The sequence below is a fragment of the Notamacropus eugenii genome, chromosome 7, assembly GCF_028372415.1.
Source record: "Notamacropus eugenii isolate mMacEug1 chromosome 7, mMacEug1.pri_v2, whole genome shotgun sequence".
In the NCBI taxonomy this organism is placed as follows: domain Eukaryota; kingdom Metazoa; phylum Chordata; class Mammalia; order Diprotodontia; family Macropodidae; genus Notamacropus; species Notamacropus eugenii.
Window position 1 is genome coordinate 37,556,183 of NC_092878.1, and position 16,340 is coordinate 37,572,522.

Below are 16,340 nucleotides of genomic sequence, written 5' to 3' on the forward strand. Positions count from 1 at the left end.
AGAAGCCTCTGCTTTTACACGTCTTTAATCAAAGGGCCCACTGAAAAGGGTAGGGTACAGGGTACATGTTACTCAAAGGGACTCAGAACATATGTAGCCCTGGAAGGGAAGTAGTTTCCCAGAAACGTTGGCTACTTTTCGTTGTTGAGTTGTTTCAGGCATGTTCGACTCTTTGAGATCCTGTGTGGGGGTTTTTTTTTGACAAAGATACTGAAGAAGTTTGCTATTTTCTTCTCAAGCTCATGTTACAGATGAGAAAACTGAGGCAAACAGGGTTAAGTGATTTACCCCAGACACCCATAGCTAGTGTCTGAGGCCAGATTGGAACTCAGACAAATGAGTCTTCCTGACTCAAGGCCTGGCCCTCTATCCACTGTGCCACTTATTCCAATATAAATGTAGTCATGTGACTCATTCTCAAATTTTTAAATGGCTCCCTATTGCCTAATGAGTGAAATTCTGCCTGGCATTTGAGGTTCTCTGCAAACTGTCACCACTCTCTCATTCCAATCTTATCTCAAGTTACTCTGTTTTATACCCTTCTCTTTAGTTACCGAACTATTCTTTGTGCCTCCAAATATTCGCTATACTTTCTTGTCTCCTTATCTTTGCTAATATTATTTCCTGTGCTTGTAGTGTAGTATGTTCTTTCTCCCCTTCTTTACCTATTGAATTCCTATCCATACTTAAAGCCCAACCCAAATGCTACTTTCTCCATGAGGCTTTCCTTGATCCCTCATCAGTGGCGACTTCCCTCACATAAAACCTTGTGTAGTATTTTGTTTTGTACTAGAGAAGTACATTTTTTGTATCATGTTGAGTGTTATAATTATCCATAGCTATATATTACATTATTAGCCAGCTGGTCATGCTGCTTTAATTCTAAGCTATGCCTATATAACTGTAGGTTTATTCACTCTTTCACGTGCCCAAAAATGGCAGATCAGAGCCGACGTCAAATCTCTCATATTCATTTTCCTCAATAGACCAGGCATTCTCAACTCTTCAGATATGTCATGGGTCCCTTCGGCAGGCTGGTGAAGCCTATGGACTCCTTCTCAGACTGTTTTGAATGCATAAAATAAAACACAAGATTACAATGGAAATCACTTATATTAAAATATAGTTTATAAAAAATATTTAAAAACATATAAAAATAATAGATTTTTTTTTAAAAGTTCATGAACGTCAAATTAAGAATACTTACCTGGACTATAAGGAACTTGAACACAGTGATCCCTTTTTTCTCTTATATTCCCCAAAATGCCTTACATAGTTTTGGGCACCCAGTTGACACTGCCTTTTTGTAATTGTTGTTGTTTGTCCTTTGTTCATACCATGACGCGAAGGTGAGGCAGGGCTGTACAAAGTCACCAGCCTCACTTTCTCCTCCAGAGCCATCTTGGTCCATTGGCCAGATATTCATCATGATGACTGGAGATGGCCCAGGATGCAGTGGGAGACCTTGGCCTTTTTAAGCTAAAGTCTTTAACAGGTCTTAGTTTGCTATTCAGTGATTAAGGCTAGGTATGAAAACAGGCAGAGAATGGCCTCTTTTACCTAGTCAAAAACCAAATAAACAAGCACAAAAATCAAACCCCAACCTATTACCCAGTGCAGGAATTACCTTTATAACATTCCTAAATGGGTTTATTTAGTTTCTGCTTGAATATTTCTAGTGATGGGGAGTTCACTTTTTTGATAAGCCAACCCTTTGTTAATGATAAATAGCAACCTTTTTAGAGTAAACAAGGGATCAAAAAACCCTTAAAGGTGACATGACCGAGCCTTAGAAGAAAATCTTGGCACAAAGTACTTTACAAAGAGTCACTTATTAAATGCATGTTGAATGACTAAAGGTCTTTTGAAATAAACTAAGAAATGCTTCAGAGGTCCCCTTGACCTCATCAAACTTATTTCATTACTCACTTCTTCCCTGGCGCCTTTTAATTGCATTTTTTTCCTAATTTAGACTCTAATAAGCTGTGTAATCACAGGCTAGTCACTTTCATTCACTGGACTCCAGTTTTCTCATTTTATAATAAGGGGGTTTGACTAGATGATCTCTAAGGTTCTTTCCAATTTCAAAATTCTGTGTTCTTAAGAAAAAAATTGATTAGTAAAGTTTCCATTTCTAGTGGCTTAAAAAAAGAGACATCTCTATAAACCATATTATTCTATTCTTATGAATTCCACAAAAGATTTGTGGTATGCCATTCCACCTAAGTCCCATAGTGCATCATTCCTTATGAAAATTATGTCCCTAATTAACATTTAGCCCTTCTAGGAAGGCACCTATTCTCATTAGAATGGTTAATGCCATTTTATCACCCCCCTGTTGCTCTTTCATTCTTGGGGGTGGAATAACTATTAGGTTTCTTCCTCATTTTCCTGTTCTCTGACTGTCTTTTCACTTTCTTTTTGACAGGCATACTTCAGGGACGGTGAAATATTTTCCTGTTTGCATGTAGAGATCATAGTTAATAATAAAGAAATGAAGGAATGTCACAGACAAAAATAGCAACTCTTGGATCATTGGGCCCAGATTAGACCTGCGTTTTCTGAAGAGGAAGCTTCTCTACTTGAGATTTTTATTTTTATTTTTTGTAACATATTAATTTTATTTATTTTTAGTGTTCTACAATCACTACCATAAAACTTAGATTTTTTCCCCCTACCTATTCCCCACTTCCCTGCTCCCTCCCTGAGATGGCATACAATTATATATAGGATCTACACATACATTCCTATTGAATACATTTTCACTATAGTCATGCTGTATAGAAGAACTAAAATGAATGGGAGAAATCATATAACAAACCAAAACATAATGCACACAAAAAAAGATCTGCTACATTCTGTGATTGAATTCCGTAGTTCTTTCTCTGGATGTGGAAGGCATTGTGCCTTAGAAGACCATTGGGAATTTTTTATTTCTATTTTTTAAGTCCTTTCATTGCTATGAAGTTCCAAGTCTACCAGAAAAAACTCTCACACGCTATAGTCGTTGCTGTGCGCAAAGTTCTCCTGGTTCTGCTCCTTTCACTCAGCATCAGTTCATATAAGTCTTTCCAGGCCTCTCTGAAGTCTTCTTGTTCATCGTTTCGTATAGTGTAATAGTATTCTATTACATTCATATACCATAATTTATTCAGCCATTCCTCAATTGATGGGTATCCCTTTGATTTCCAGTTTTTGGCCACCACAAAGAGTGCTGCTATAAATATTTTTGTACATGTGAGACCCTTTCCCATTTTTATGATCTCTTGGGGGTATAATCCTAGAAGCAATATTGCTAGGTCAAAGGGTATGCACATTTTTGTAGCCCTTTGGGCATAGTTTCAAATTGCTCTCCAGAATGGTTGGATGAGGTCACAGCTCCTCGAGATTTTTATTTGAAGAGATAGAGAAACTGAGGACCAAAGAGGGGAAGTGACTTACCCAAGCTCACTACCACCATCTAATTGGCAGATTCTGACTAGAACCTAGGATCCTTCAGACTAAAATTGAATGTTCTTTTCAATATACCACTCCCTAGCATATTACCTCTGCATACACACCCACATCCCCCCCATTATACCTCCTCTTCCATCAGGCCTCATGTGCAGATGAAATGAAAATCATTTAAATTAAATGAGCAAAAAGATTTTAAAATGTTTTTAAAAGAAATAAAAAATTAAATCAGCATATGTATTAATTTCCTGTTGTTGTGTTTGTCCTTTGTTCTCAAAGAGGACTTGACATCAAGATGATGACATGACTTGCAGTTGACTTTGATTAGAGAGAGGGAGGGCTGTGCAAGGTCACCAACCTCACTTTCTTCTCATGAGCCATCTGGGTCCAGTGGCCTGATATTCATCAGGATGACTGGAGATGGCATAGGATACAAGGTATGACCCTGGCCATTTTAGGCTGAGGTCTTATCAGATTCTAACTTCAATGAATAGGCCTCTTTAAGTAGTTACTCAAGGGATTGCCCCTTTAATAAAAAAAAAAAATCAAACTGGGAGGGGAAGACCCTCAGAGTCCCTGGGTAAAAGAGAAACAATTACTATTCAGTAATTACATTCAGGCTGTGCTAGGTGGATGGAGACCTGTTGTCCAGTCTATGAGCTCCAGCGAATTGAGTTTGAGGCTTGATCTTTGAGCAAGAAATGTAGCCTGTAAACCTGGAGGAAAAAGGCAGCTTTTGGGCCTGGAGTGTACCTTCCTTGGGAGGAGGAGGAGGATGTTATGTTCAAGGTGAATAAAGAGCTGACTTCTCATGAAGATGCAAATTCAACTTCCTTCTTTAATACCTATTGACTGTGTGACCTTAGCCAAGCAAACCACTTCTTTAAGTACACAGACAACTTTAAGACTAGAGGTGAAGATTTGTATTTGTAGAAGGTATTTCCTTGACAATTCTCTACACTAAAGAAATCTCAGATCACTTATCCAGGACCTGAGATAACTTAATCAGGGGTTCTTAACCTGGGGACTGTGAACCCAATTTTGTTTTTAATAACTGTACTTTTTTATAATTGGTCCTTTGTAATCCTACATAATTTTGTAACTTGTTTGCTCTGATCCTGTCTCTAAGCTTACCAGTACTAGGCTCCTGCACTTTCCCTACAGGATTCTGTTATATCCTGAGAAGTTGGAGTGTCTTTTCTCAAATGCCATCAACTTGAGCTAACATAAGCTGTATTTCCACCATTTTTAGGCACTTATAATTAGCATCTCAGTTTCATTTTACTGCTTCGCTTCAATTAGATTTTTACAAAGAGGTATATACTTGAAAGATAGAGCAAGAATAAAACTATAAGCATTTCTCCCTACTACCTCTGGAGGACACCTTCCCCTATACCACCTTGGTCTCTGAAAGAGTAAGCTCTAACTTAGCTGAATTCCTATATACCATTGGTTCCACCAAGTTCATGTTCAAATGGGGTATGGTGGCTCCTGAAGAACAATCCTTGCTCCTTAGGGCATTGATACCCTAATTCCCTAATGCAAAACCTGACCTTGATTCCAACTCCTGGATTCCTGTTTTCTTGACTTTTGAAAGTTCCAAGGTCAGAGACTTCACTCCTTTCACCCAGAATGGAAAAGAATGAATGAACAGATCTAGGACTTAAGGCTCATTTCTTGGGGAAAATATTGCCTAGGAGGAGCAGAAGGACCTGAGATATTTTCTCTTAGAGAAGTGGCTGAAACTGACTCACTCTTGGGTACAGAGTCGATAGAAAAAGGCTCCTCCAAAGCATGTGGTTAGTCAACAGGAAACAGTTAAAAAGTCTACACATGTTCCACAGTCTCTCCAATGACATAATCACAATTCTCTCAGAAGTAAGCACCTTACCATCCTTATTTCACAGGTAAACACACATGTAACTGTGTGTTCTAGCGTAGGTTCACTCTTGATCCAGGTAAACAGGAAGACAGAAACAGAGTCATAATAAGGGGTTAAATAAGCTTACTTTATTCTAGTCTAGTCTTTTCACAAGGGGTTGCTGATAACAGGAGCACCAACTCCTACAGCTTCCCTACAACTCTTCTCACAGGGTTGGGAGAGAATATAGTAGGAACTACAACTACAGATCTCCTAAGTCTCGATGGGAGACAGTTGAGGCAGATACATGCATTCCTTCTTGCATTACCCAAATGCCCACTCGCTGACCAGTGCCCACGTGACTTATTGGGCAACAGACAAAGAGAGCATTTTGCCAACATTAAGCTCACAGTTTAACTTGAGCAATATCATCATTCAGCACTAGCACAGTAAATATCACATTATGTCATTCCATATCTCACTGAGTAGTTACAGTAGAACTGTTTTTCACTATGATTCTAGGAATTATTATCTAGGCTCCTGGGAGCTATTATGGGAGTTATTATCTAAAAAAGAATAACAAAATCTACCTCCTTACAATCCTCCACGTGGAAAGTCTGCATTAGCCAAGCAAGCCGATGAGGTCAGCTCATGTACCCAACTCCCATTATATTTTATTTTATGAATTTAAAAACATTATCTTGAGAAGGGGTGCATAGACTTTATTAGACTACCAAAGGAAACCATGACACAGAAAAGTTAAGAAACCCTACTTTAAGGTGAAGATCTACAGTCATAAAGGGAGTTTTCTCAAGAGCAGTACGTTATACTGATGAAAAAATGTAGAAGGCACTGTGGTAGCCTCTGGGGAGACAAAGGAGCTCATAATTCAATAGGGAGGGGATGTGGTACATATAAAAATAACATAGAGGGATGAGCAAGAGTCTGGTTGATGCTAACAAGGCATTTCAGTGAACCTGTGATTGTCCAATTAAATTCTGTTTTGTCCCTTTGAGTTCTGCAACTCTCTTATCTATTCCTACAATACACTCATCATCTCTTATGCCTGGTTCTTATTGCCTTTTGAAGAAAAAGTAATAATACTGTACTTTGCATTTTCACTTCTGAACTACTGAAATAACCCCCTTACCTCAAATCTTTCCCCTCTCCCCAGTCTGTCCTCTATACAGTGCCAAACTGACATTTCTAAAGCATGTCAGACTATGCCATTCCTCAACTCAGAAAGCTCCAGTGACTTCTTACTGTTTCTAGGATCAAACAAAAATTCCTCTGTTTGGTACTTAAGTCCTTTCCAATGTGGCCCCTGCCTACCTTTCTGGGATCATCACAGAATGCTCCCCAAGATGCTACTCCAAGATCCAGCCAAATTGACCTATTTACTTTTCCATGTATGCAACATTTTATCTCCAGCTTCAATGCCTTCCTACAGACTGCGCACCATGACTCCAATGTGCTCTCCCTTAGGTGCTTAGAACCCGAATTTCTCTTGGGAAGAGTTATATGAACTGAAGCAGTGAAGAAAGCAGCATCAAGAGCTTAATATGTGTAATGACTACAAAGTGTCAACAAAACTGAATGCTGTGTATTTATAATGATCAAGTTTGGTCCTGGAGAAAAGTTGAGAAAATGTATTTCCCTCCCAGTATTAAAGACACAAGGAACTATGAATGTGGAATAGTGCATAGTTGGTTGGACATGACCAACGTGTTGGCTAATTGTGCTTTAAAGAAGGCAGTTGTGTCACCACTGTCTTTACCTAGTCCTTTTCTCTCTGTATTTAGTCAATGATTATGGCACCTGTGGTCTGACTCTGCTTTCTTGAACCTGCAAAGAATCTAATAGTACACATAAAGTATTGAGTACAGAGTCTATTATCATCATAACTCATATTTATGTAACACTTTCAGATCAACTAAGTTCTTTTCTCACAGTAACTCAGGGAAGACCTGATTCTAATCCTGGTTCATCAACTTATTACCTATGTGACCTTGGACAAATAACCCCTCTGGATCTCAGATTCCTCAGCTGCAAGTCAAGGAAGTTGAGGGAGGGAGAGAGAGGACTCAGGCAAGCAGACAGCTAGGACTGCGAGTGTTTGTTTGTGGGAAGACCCCAGCAAGTGGGGGAAGGCTTGGAAATGGTGGTGTACCCTGCCGTGATAATGTGTATTGTCTTCTTGGTTGCTAAGATGGACTCAGTTAACTCCCAGATGAGGAAACTCTTTGCCACAAATTCAGGTCAGCAACTCCTGTACAACTTCTAGTTTATTTGTAGTAATTTGTGGTTTGTCCTTCATTCTCAAAGAGGACTGTGACATCAGGGAGATGATAACATGACTTGCAATTAACTTTGAGTGAGGCAAAGTCACCAGCCTCTCACCTTCTCCTCCAGAGCCTTCTGGATCCAACTGCCAGACATCAATCAGGACAACTAGAGATGGCTCAAGATTCAGTAGGAGACCTTGGCCCTTTTAAACTAAGGTCTTTTCAAGTCCTCACTTTGAGTGAGGGAACGTCCATTCAGTGAATGGGCCTCTTTAGGAAAGGAAATGGTCCCTTTAATAAAAAAAAAAATCAAACTAGGAGGGCAAGACCCTCAGGAAGACCCAAAAGAGAAACAGTTACTACTTGAGGGAGGGGCGGGGCAACATTTCCCATTGCAAGGTTATTTAATGCAACTGACAAAAGTTATTTCCTACAAGTTTCCATGATATCCAGGCACTAATGTGGGTAGAGGAATGGTAAGAGATAATAAAAATAGGTTCTTAGAGCCTAAGCTTGAAGGGCTCCTTTAATCCATCCTAGAAAAAGCTTTTCACTCAGTTTTTAAGAAGTCTTCCTATGGAAGTGGGGAGTACAGCAGAGATTTGGGCATAGTGATAATGAAAACCCCATGGGCCTCTGGGGACGGAGGGATCAAGTGGGAAGACTCCAGGAGAGTCCAAGAAGGTTCCTAGAGTCTGTACTCCATCATATATATGTGTGTGTATGTATATATGTATATATACACGCATCTATATACCCATACATACATATATACATACATATATGTGTGTATATATGTATATCAAATAATAGCACCTTCTAGAACCTTTCTCAGGGTTGCAATTACAACAATTAAAAATTAATTACAATTAATTCAGAAGAATTAATTGTAAAGCCCTTAGCATGGTGCCTGACCCTGAGGAGGCTACACTAAATGTTAGCTGCCATCTGGAGCAGCCGGTGCTTATTTTTCCGATCTCTGTAACAGAGTGGTTACGAGGCTCTGTGAAAGGGTCAATAGATTTGAACGGTTGTTCTACCTAACTACTGAAAATCACACCAAGCGACCTCACTCCCTTTAGTAGTCACCCGGCTAGCACGTGGCCCGCTCAGAAATCTCCAAACACCTCGTTGCACCCTGGGACTCGTAGTCTTCCAGCCCAGCGACTCCCACACACCTTCTTCCCATTGGCCCTTCTAGACTCCGCCCCGTCACCGGGCTCCGCCAATCACCTGCAGGGGTGGGCGTGGAGGCGTGGGGGCGTGTGAGGCCTGGCGTCTTCTTAAGGTCCCGTGGTTTGGCGGAGGTTCAGCTCCTGCGAGCCGGAGGGCGAAGCCGCCTCCCGTCGGAGTGGACCCGGGGCCGGTGTGGGGACCCGCAGCTCGTGGCCGCGCGTCGCGCCCGTGATTTGTCCCGGGGCCTCCCGCGGACGGACGCCACGCCTCCGCCGAGAGCAGGTAACCCAGCTTTGTTTGGTTCCCACGGGCTGGGCTCACCCCGCGAGCTCCCGATGTCCGCCGCGCTCGAGGCTGTGGACCCTCCCTCCCCTCCCTTCCCCCCTCCCCTCCCCAGGTTCTCCCCTCCCCCCCAGGTTCTCCCCTCCCCCCTTATACCAGGTTCTCCCCCCCTCCCCCCCAGGCTCTCCCGTCCCCCCCCAGGCTCTCCCCTCCCCCCCAGGTCCTCCCCTCCCCCCCAGGTTCTCCCCTCCCCCCCAGGTTCTCCCCGGACGGCCCGGAGATGTTTTATTTTTCTCTTTTGCCCTTTGTGAGCGCTGGGGTTTTAGTCGGGAATTTTCAGGGACTCTCCCTCTTCTGGAGTGACCCGGCTCCGGGAAACCTAGGCGTGGGCTTGGAAGGGACTTCTGGGGCCCATTTTACAGATAAGGAAACTGAGGCCCAGGGGGGTTGAGCGCGGGACCTCTACGGGAACAGGCATTTTATTTTTCTCCCTTCCCCCCTCCTAAAAGTAAAGACTGAGTCACGCAAGACCGATTCCTGCGCGGGCCGTGTTCCCCCAAAGGAAACCCACACGCCTGCGCCTCCTCCTACATCGGACTCCCCCTGGGGCAGGTGGGTCCGGAGCCTCCCCCTTGGTCCTAGCGGGGCCGCGGTTACTGCTTGTGAAACTGGCCTGTTCAGTGAATGGGCATTGCCTCACCCCAAGTGAGGGGCTAAGGTCTCCCAGTGCATCCTGGGCCATCTCCACTCACCCTGATCAATATCTGGGCACTGGGTCCAGATGGCTCTGGAGGAGAAGGGAGGCTGGGGACCTGCACTGCCCTCCCCCAAAGCCAAGTCCAGGGCCAGTCCTGGCATCATGTCTCTGATGGCACGAAGGACAAGCACACGAACTAGTGGTCACCCTGATGTCACTGCCCACACCCTTGTCCAGATAACAACATCCAACTTTAGATAGCAACTGCTATGTGCCAAGCACTGGGCTCCGACTTTTACAGTTCTCTCATTTGATCCTGGGAACAACCTGTAGTTGCTTATATTAATTACTGTCATCCTGGGCTTTTTTTCTTTCAACCAAACTGGGAACTGTGAGCTGTTTGGATAACAGCTGTTATCAAAACTAGACACTCCTCTGCCACCACTATGAGTTTACAAAGACCTGAAGTCTCCTATCAGCGCTTGCCTTCCTTTGGTGTATTTGAAGTAGCTGTGAATTGGGTGTCAGTAGTGTAGTGTGAAAAACACTACTTTTGGAGTGGTTACACTTGAGTAGGGAGAAGGGGACAGATGCTAGGGATGTTGTAGAAGTAGAAATGGCAAGATTTAGTATCTGGTTATAATGACAATGTAGGAGTTCAGGAGGGTATCTTTCATCTTTTCCAAATCAAAAGATTACCATCTATTACTCTAAACAAAGCTGTGGACTTGTTTTATTTTATAAAACGTAATTGTACATGACATTTCCTCCCAACTAGGGTGAATTTATAATTTTAGAAGTAGATTTAAAATTGTTCTTGAAGAAGCTAGTCCTAAGAGGGTCAATCGATAGGGATGTTAAATTATGCAAAAACTAGAAATGAAGCCAAACTGTCATTGACTACCACTGTTGTCCTAAAAATACTGGGTTCTGGATGCTGTTTCTCATAAATTGAAAATTCTGGAGTTAAAAAAAAATTAACAAAGCACCTAGGTAACTTGTAGTTCCATCTAGAGTGAATCATTACTTATTCCTCCCTTTAAATTGGGTCCAAAGCCCTTCATTTCCCACTAGCTGTACCACTTGTACTTGACTCCACTATCTTTGTGCCCTCTGGCCAGGTACGTTCCTCCATCTCTTTCAGCTTCCTAGTGTCTTATCTTAACTGGAAGCTTTGGGGAGGAGCCTTTTGTTCTGCCCTCCAACCCATCCAAAGAAGAGGGTTACTGATAAGGTGTACCTGAAGATGATGATGATGATGAATTTGCAAGTAATAACCTCTTCCCTGCCAGCAACATACAGATTTAGAGAACCACAAATTGACGTTATATTTTAATTTATTTTGTTAGATATTTTCCAGTTAACATTTTTTGAAGGTCATAAACTGGCAGTTATTATTTTAAGTTCAAGAACTGGTTTATGGAGGACATGGGGGGAGCACATTCAGAACAGAGAGTCCCCTAGGAGAGGGGAGACCTAAAGATCAGTCTCATCTGTGTCTGCTCTAGACTGCCTTGATCCTGATTTCTGAGCCTTGGTCCAGGGCACACAATAGGATGAAGTTCCAGGGGATACAGTTTTAGGAAAACTTCAAAGGGTAGCCAGTTACACATCCAACCAAAGGTGGAGGCTGGGGTTCTCCTTAGATCTCTTCCTTTTATGGAAATGACGCTTAGAAGTTTGATCACATTGCACGCATTTCAGTTCTTTTGAAACATTCTTGGAATTAAAATCATTGTGCTGAAGAAATCTTTTTTCACCTCTAAATTAATTGTACTTTGCTTCTAGTTTCTTTGAAAATGCATCCAACTTGAAGTCTGCCGCTCTAGAGCTGCTGCTTGCTCCTCAGTTAATGTGATCAGATCCAGATAAGGCTGAAATGCTGCATATTTCAGATTTAATCTGAAGGTTTCTACTTATATTTACTGCAGTATTTTTCATTTCTAGATACTTCAAGCTAGTCAGTTCATAATATCCCAAAGTTTATGATTTTCACTGGTGGCTGTCAGCTCTCCTGTCAGGTACATGGCCATTTTAGAGAACGTCATGACACAGTCCTGTGATGTCTGCTTTGATATCGCCTCCACTGCATCATCTAGGCTGGGGAAGGGAGGAGGGAGAAACAATTGAGGAGAGGAAGGGGAAAGGAGAAGGGAGAAAACACCTCTGCCTTATGTCATTGAAATTGTTGGTCCTGACTGAAAGACTTGAGTCAGCTGTTTTAATATAGGTTGTCAGTTTAGCATACATGAATGTTTTCTTAACACTTAATACCCAACATTTTAGATGTTTCTCTCAGATTGAATTAGCAATTGTATTAGCAAATTGTAAATGAGACATTATTCCAGAAGTGCCACTTAAGGTTTACGTATCAAGAAATGAAAAATATTTTCTGGTTTAATATGGTAAAGATTGGGCAAAATGGGTAGCCTCATGTACAGTATAATGTGAATTGTTAACGATGTGGAAAGTAAAATGTAGAGTTTGAGACATCTCTGTTCCATTGAGTATTGTGTCCATTCTGCAGTGTATATACAGGCTTATCTGTGACACATTCATCACTGTGTTGGGGTTTTTGGGTTTTTTTTGTTTTTTTGAAGCTGAAAAAATGTGCTTTGGTGTTGCTTTTTTAACTTTAATCTTTTTATTTTCTCTACATTTTGGCAGTCTGAGCTCAAAAAACAATGATTTTGAAGACAATTGTATTGCTGGCCGTGGTCCTAGGAATTAATACTTTCCCCCTCGATGATACTGAAGATGGAGGCAAGCACTGGATTGTTATTGTGGCAGGCTCCTCTGGGTGGGATAACTACAGACATCAGGTAGGAAAGGACTTCTCTTATTGATTACCATATTTGGAATATGTAAGGAATCTTGAAAGTTGTAGATTATTCTCAAGAATGAACTGTTGGTTAGACAAACTATCCTTTTGCCTGACCTCCCAAAATGGACAAGCCAGCATAATTTAGTGGGAAAAGAGTATAAGACTCAAAATTAGGAGATCTGGGGCCTACTCTCTTCGGTGTTACTGGTTAAGGCAAGTCTCATTTTTCTCCTGCATAAAATGGGAACAACATAAAATGGACATGGTAAACTTTAAGGTCCCTTCCAGGTCTAATGTTCTATGATTCCCAGATGAGCTTCTGACGTTTGCTTCCCAATGGCTGTTCTCCCTCCCCCACCTGCCCTTGTAATGAAATTCTAGTTAAGGAAACTAGACTTGAGACTCTTGACCTACTTCATTTCACCAAGAATGAGCAACAAGTATCTTAGTTAAATGTTAGACTTCACTAAAAATTAACTGATAATTGTTTTTTTTTAATACTCATGTAGAGAATTGATATTTGTTAATTTTGCATAACTCCTATTTAACATTTAAAATGTTTTATTACTGCTCTTGAAAAAGCAAAACCACTGAAAGATCTCCTTTCTGACATTTCCTTTGAACAAAGGAAATCAACAGACTGGTCCCCTCCCCCTCAGAATCTGACTAAATGTGTTTTATTCCAGACGTAGAAGCCCACCTCTTTCCCAGGAGGCCGAGGGCCTGTGTTTCACAATCTGGCCTCTGAAATCACTGATCAGAGTTCCAATGTTTTTTAATAATTATTGTCTTTACTATAACTTGGTCATTGTGTAAATTGTTCATGGTTCTGCTTACTTCTCTCAGCTCATGCAAATGTCTCCCCAATTTTTTCCTGTTTCATGTCAGTTTCTTACAGTATAATCTTTCATTAGGATCATAATTCCATTTGTTTATGGATTCCTGCTTGGTGGGCACCCATTTTTCTTCCAATTCTTTGTCCTCGTAAAAAGTATGACCTCTTTGGTTACACTGCTTAGGGTTGCTGGGTCAAAGGGTGTACATTTGGTGAATTTACACATTCCATAGTGTATTGTTACGCCTGATCCCACAGACCCGATGTTTACCATTTTTTAAAATCTTTTGATATCTTATGCCAGTCTAAGGGGGTGTATGAAGTGCAAATCTTTAATTTAGTGATTTGCAGTTTTTTTATGCGGTTATTAATTTGTCTTTGTTGAAAACTGTTCATCCTCTGCTCACTTATCAAGGAGTGACATCTTCCTCTGATATTACCATCCATGTGACCTCCAACAAGACACTTAAACCTCTTGAACCCTCAGGTACCTTATCTATAAAATGAAGAGATGGGACAGGGTGGTCTCAGAGAACTCTTCTACCTCTATGATCCTAAGACTAAAGCTGTCAGACCTTTAGCAAGTACTTGCCAGAAAGGTTTTCCCCCAAGAATTGATTTGTTTTGAATATTAGCATTTTGAGTCATTGACCACATCAGTTCATCATTCATAACCAAGAGTTAGTGAGAGGTGACATAATGATTCAGATGCTTTGGATCTCATATAACCAAACCTGTGAGTTTAACTGACTACCCTCAAAGCAAAGGATTGTGTAAAATGTAGGGTTACTTTTTAAATTGGTGAATCCAAAGACTCTTTTACCTGTACTAATTTTATTTCACTTCCTCAATAAGTGTTGTTAAACTTACTCTCTGGAATTACTTTAATTTTCATTTTTACTTCCCCTAAATTTTCCCCCATATCTTTCTTCTCCCTCCTACAGAGCCATTCCACAAAACAAATTTTTTAGAGAAGAGAAAAAAAATCTGGCAAAATGAGTCTGTTGGTCAGCTGGTATTAAGAGCCTGTTTAGGAAGAACTGAATCCATTTCTGGCTCCAGGAACTATCTTTGTGACCCTGTACAAATCATTTATCATGTTTATATTTGTTCCCTAAATATAATAACTATAATAATAAATAATAAGATGTAATAAATATAATAAAACCTACTTCCCAAGGTTTTTGTCAGGATAAAATGAAATATTTGTAAACCACTTTGCAGTTCTTAAAGTGCTATATAAATGCCAGGTCTTCTTATACCATAATCATTTAGATTGGGCTTGCTTTTTAATGTAAAGGTGCGTGCTAGACCTATGATTTAACAGCAGATTCAAGGCTGGATCTGTCCTGAAAGATCATTGGCTTTGTTACTCACCTTTTAGAAGACCTTGGAGGCCTTAGGCAAGTCCATCTTCTCAGAATTAAACATTTGGTTTCCTGATCTGAAAAAATCAAGAGGTTGAACTGGAATGTTAGCTTCTAAACCGGTGAGCCTAGGTAATTAGCCAACTATGTGCTCAGCACTATACTAATCCCCCAAAGTGTTCATAGACCTTTGTCACTATGGAATATGAGCAACAAGAGTTCACAAAATTACAATTGAAAAGGTGGTGTCTTTCACCCACTTGGGTGTGAAGGGATTATTGGACAACATTTGTTGTTCTGTGGCACTTGAACAAAACAGTGACACTTGAATAAGTACAGGAAATAATGTTATATTCTTAGGGCATCATAGCTCTGGAGCTGGAAGGGACCTCTGAACACATCCAGTTCAACTCCCTCATTTTATAGATGAGGATTCCACTTACCCTCAACAACAACAAAAAAGAATTCTTCCTGGTTCCCAGGAAATTTGTCATATCGCTCTTCTCTTCCCAATCCAGTAAGGTATCCCTCATAATGAAGAAAAGAGTGGGCAAAAGCAGTTTGGCAACTGCTTCAGCTGTTTGACAATATAGTTGCGTGTGTATGCGCACATGCATGTGTGCATGCACACACGCACAGATACATAGTATATGTGTAAATACACGTGTACCATCTAAGTGTGAATCTTCTCCCAAACAGCTATTATAAGGGGTGTAAGTGGACAGGTTGCCTTGCTATATAGAAGATCATATTAGTGCGTTAGACCCTAGCATGCATTGTTTAAAGAACTGTTGCTATGGCATTTCTGTTGAAAATTTAAAGTGTTCTTTTTCTAAAAGGCTTTGCACAACCACAACATTTCTAAAGGCTTCCGTTTTGAAGGAGAAAGTACATACAAGGATACGTTTACACTAGGAAATATTAATGCAAGTTAGAGTATACTTTGATTTCTCAGTTGAGTTGACTTCACTATTGCCTTTCAGTCACTTTTTTGAACACTAAAGAGCTTGCACATCTGCTGTAGAGCTACTTTTTCTACTAGGACAGCTAGGTGGTGCAGTGGATAGAGTACCAATGCAGGAGTCAGGAGGACCTGAGTTCAAATCTCACCTCAGACACTTGACCCTCACTAGCTGTGTGACTTTGGGCAATTCACTTAACCCCAATTGCCTCATCCTGGGCCATCTCCAGTCATCCTGAGGAATATCAGGTCACTGGATTCAGATGGCTCTGCAGGAGAAGTGAGGCTGGTGACCTGCACAGCCCTCCCTCACTCAAAACAAAGTCAAGTGCAAGTCATGTAATTATTTCTCTGATGGCATGGTCTTCTTCGGCAACAAAGGATGAACACACATCTTTTCTACTAGTTGTAAATAAAAGTTTTTCACCCTACAGCATAGAGAATAGGGAATAGGGAGTCAGTGACTAGGAATTAACAGAAAAACCTCTGTATCTTCAGGGGCCAAGAAGAGATTTACTAGTCAATTTCTACATATTTGTGTGAACAACAGGTACCATTACTGTAATTATTATCCCATTTAAGTATTATGCCTGTGTGAA

General features: G+C 40.9%; 1 protein-coding gene and 1 long non-coding RNA gene across 2 annotated transcripts in view; one reads left to right on the top strand and one right to left on the bottom strand.

Moving 5' to 3' along the window:
* Window positions 1-846: 846 nt before the first annotated feature.
* LOC140513708 (uncharacterized) lies at window positions 847-1,622 on the bottom strand. The gene is made up of 2 exons (XR_011970290.1): window positions 1,208-1,622; window positions 847-1,063 (listed from the first exon to the last, which is right to left on the bottom strand). It is a non-coding gene; the product is annotated as an uncharacterized lncRNA (long non-coding RNA).
* A 7,201-nt stretch (window positions 1,623-8,823) lies between these two features.
* Window positions 8,824-16,340, top strand: part of LGMN (legumain) — a 30,599-nt gene continuing 23,082 nt past the window's right edge. Inside the window, exons 1-2 of the mRNA XM_072623258.1 lie at window positions 8,824-9,057; window positions 12,422-12,576. Of these exons, the coding sequence (XP_072479359.1) occupies window positions 12,439-12,576 (138 nt within the window). The 5' untranslated portion in view covers window positions 8,824-9,057; window positions 12,422-12,438. The remainder of the gene's footprint in view (window positions 9,058-12,421; window positions 12,577-16,340) is intronic.